Below are 2,787 nucleotides of genomic sequence, written 5' to 3' on the forward strand. Positions count from 1 at the left end.
TGTATTGCCTGAATGTAGGTAAGTGCACCCATGTCATGCAATGCCTGCGGAGGACAGAAGAGGCTGTCAGATCCCCTGGAACTGGAGTTACGGACAGTTGTTAGCTGCCATGTGGGTGCTGGGATTAAATATTATTAAAATAAATTTTTTATTAAGTTTTTGTGTATTTCATACAGAAAATCATCTTTATTCCCCCTTCCCCTTTGGCACCCTCCCATCGTTCCCCAACTGGGGCTCATACATTCTACCATTTGTGTTAAGGCCTATCATGTAAAGTTAGTGTCCCCAGATGTCCCTCAGTGCAAGTTCATCCACTGAGATCTACTCACCTGTCTAGAGTACCTCCCTTTAAGAAGATCAGCAATCAGCTGCCAATAATTCTTCCACTAAGATTGGGGCCTGATGCTCATTTCCACAGTTCTGTGCTGGGTTTTTGTTTCCTTAAGTTTGTATGGGTCTTGTACGTGCTGACACCGTTGCTGTAGGTTTATATGAGAAGAGTCCCAGGAGCCTGTAGGACTATTTCCGTATGGTCATACACGTCCTCCCTAGCTCTTGCAATCTTCCTGCTCCCTCTTCAGCAATGGTCCCTGAGCCAAGTATCCCAGTTACCACCTATCAAAGAAGCTTCTTTCTCAACAGAGATAATTACAAAGTTCCACAACTGGTCACACACAGAGATTGCCTAAGTCTAAATGGCACATCTAGGCTGCAACCTCTACACCCAAGGCTCACGGAAAATAGACTGAGGGATGAAGAGAACACTTATGCATCATTCAGTTCTCATCAACGAAGCTCCCTCATGCAACAGAGGGCCAGGAACACAAAAGGTCACAAATGGCCAAAGCACAGAGAATAAGAGTTTGCAGAGTGTGGGTCTTTTAACAGGACTCCTATATCAGAATTTATATTTTTATAAATATCATCTTTTGTGGCTGGACAGATGGCTCAGCCTTTAAGAATACTGGTCGTTCTTGCAGAAGACCCAGGTTCGAATCCCAGCACCCACATGGCAGCTAACAACTGTCCATAACTCCAGTCCCAGGGCATCTGACAGCCTCCTCTGACCTCCGCGGGCATTGCACGACATGGGTGCACTTACCTACTTGCAGGTAATACACACATACACATAAAAAAAATCGCCCACACCCAGATGCGCCTGCTTCCTCTCCGTCAGAAGAAGGCCCACTTGATGGAGATCCAGGTGAACGAGGGCACTGTAGCTGAGAAACTAGACTGGGCCCGGGAAAGGCTGGAACAGCAAGTCCCTGTGAACCAGGTGTTTGGGCAGGATGAAATGATTGATGTCATCGGGGTGACCAAAGGCAAAGGCTACAAAGGGGTCACCAGCCACTGGCACACCAAGAAGCTGCCCCGTAAGACCCACCGAGGCCTGCGCAAGGTTGCTTGTATTGGAGCCTGGCACCCTGCCCGTGTGGCCTTCTCTGTGGCTCGAGCTGGGCAGAAAGGCTACCATCATCGCACAGAGATCAACAAGAAGATTTACAAGATTGGACAGGGCTACCTTATCAAGGATGGCAAGCTGATCAAGAACAATGCCTCTACCGACTGTGACCTCTCCGACAAGAGCATCAACCCCTTGGGTGGCTTTGTCCATTATGGTGAGGTGACCAATGACTTCGTCATGCTGAAAGGCTGTGTGGTGGGAACCAAGAAACGAGTGCTCACCCTCCGTAAGGTGAGGTTGGGTGGCCTTCCAGGATCATGTCACCAGGAGCCTCACCCCTTTTGAGGGAGAGCTGTCCCATAGTTCATGGGGAAGGATGCAGCTTTGAGGTTCTGAGGAGGAAGTGCCTGTTTCCTTAGTACAAAAATGAATCCTGCTCATCCTGATGTACTGACTGGGTCAGGGTTCAGTCTGCAGTGGAAATAAATAAAAAATTTTTGAAAATTATCTTTTGGAGGGGTCTTTTTGAGACAAGGTAGCCCCAGCTAGCCTGGAACTCACTGTGTAAAATGCTACTGATGGACCTCTAGGCTAGTTCCATTTCTTAGGTATTGTGAATAGCAGCAATGAACATGGGTATGCGAACTTCTCTGTGGAGGAATTAGAGTCCTTTCAATGTATGCCCAGAAGTAGAAACCAACTGGTTTTTGGTTTTTTATTTTTTTGGTTTTTTTGTCTTTTTGAGACAGGGTCTCCCTGTAGCCCCAGCTGTCCTGGAACTCACTATGTGGACCAGGCTGGCCTTGAACTCACAGAGATCCGCCGGCCTGTGCCTCCAGAGTGCTGGGATTAAAGGCCTGCGCCACCACACCCGGCCGAAACCAACTGTTTTTTAAACATGTGTAGACAGAGCATCTTTTTTGTTTTAAAATGTGTAATTGAGTTATGCAGGATTAGGCTTCACTATGGTATTTTTCAAACAGTTTGTTTCCCTTGCTTCCCCTCTTCCCTATTCCCCCTCCTGCTGACGGCCCCTCCCACCTTGAACCCTCCCCTCCCCCATAACCTGCTTTCTGCTTTCAAGCCACTTGTGCCCCTTCCCCAACACCTTTTTCTCCTCATAGGATCTTCTTTCTACTCCCACAGCCTATACCCACTCTCACGCCCACTTAAATACAAAAATACAAATACTCTAAACTAGGATCCTTATATAAGAAAGAACATGTGATTTTTTTTCTGAGTTACCTCACTTAATATAATACTTTCCAGATTCACCCATTTTCCTGCAAATGTCATGACTTCACTTTACAGATGAATAAAATTCCATTGTGTAATAAATTGAATAAATGAATAAAATTCTATTTACTCAGAGGGACAGA

The 2,787-nt window shown here is 46.4% G+C and overlaps 1 protein-coding gene across 1 annotated transcript; it reads left to right on the top strand.

The window, feature by feature from the left end:
- The first annotated feature begins 1,135 nt into the window (after positions 1–1,135).
- LOC103734025 (60S ribosomal protein L3) lies at positions 1,136–1,814 on the top strand. Its single transcript, XM_008832917.3, has one exon. It carries the CDS (start codon positions 1,154–1,156, stop codon positions 1,751–1,753), a length of 600 nt encoding a protein of 199 aa, XP_008831139.1. The 5' UTR covers positions 1,136–1,153; the 3' UTR covers positions 1,754–1,814.
- The last annotated feature ends 973 nt before the right edge of the window (positions 1,815–2,787 follow it).

Source organism: Nannospalax galili, unplaced genomic scaffold (genome assembly GCF_000622305.1).
Source record: "Nannospalax galili isolate Female #2095 unplaced genomic scaffold, S.galili_v1.0 scaffold816, whole genome shotgun sequence".
Classification (NCBI taxonomy): domain Eukaryota; kingdom Metazoa; phylum Chordata; class Mammalia; order Rodentia; family Spalacidae; genus Nannospalax; species Nannospalax galili.

Bases quoted from the DNA above. Each gene is read 5' to 3' on its own strand.
- LOC103734025 (XM_008832917.3), top strand. From the start codon at position 1,154: ATGCGCCTGCTTCCTCTCCGTCAGAAGAAGGCCCACTTGATGGAGATC.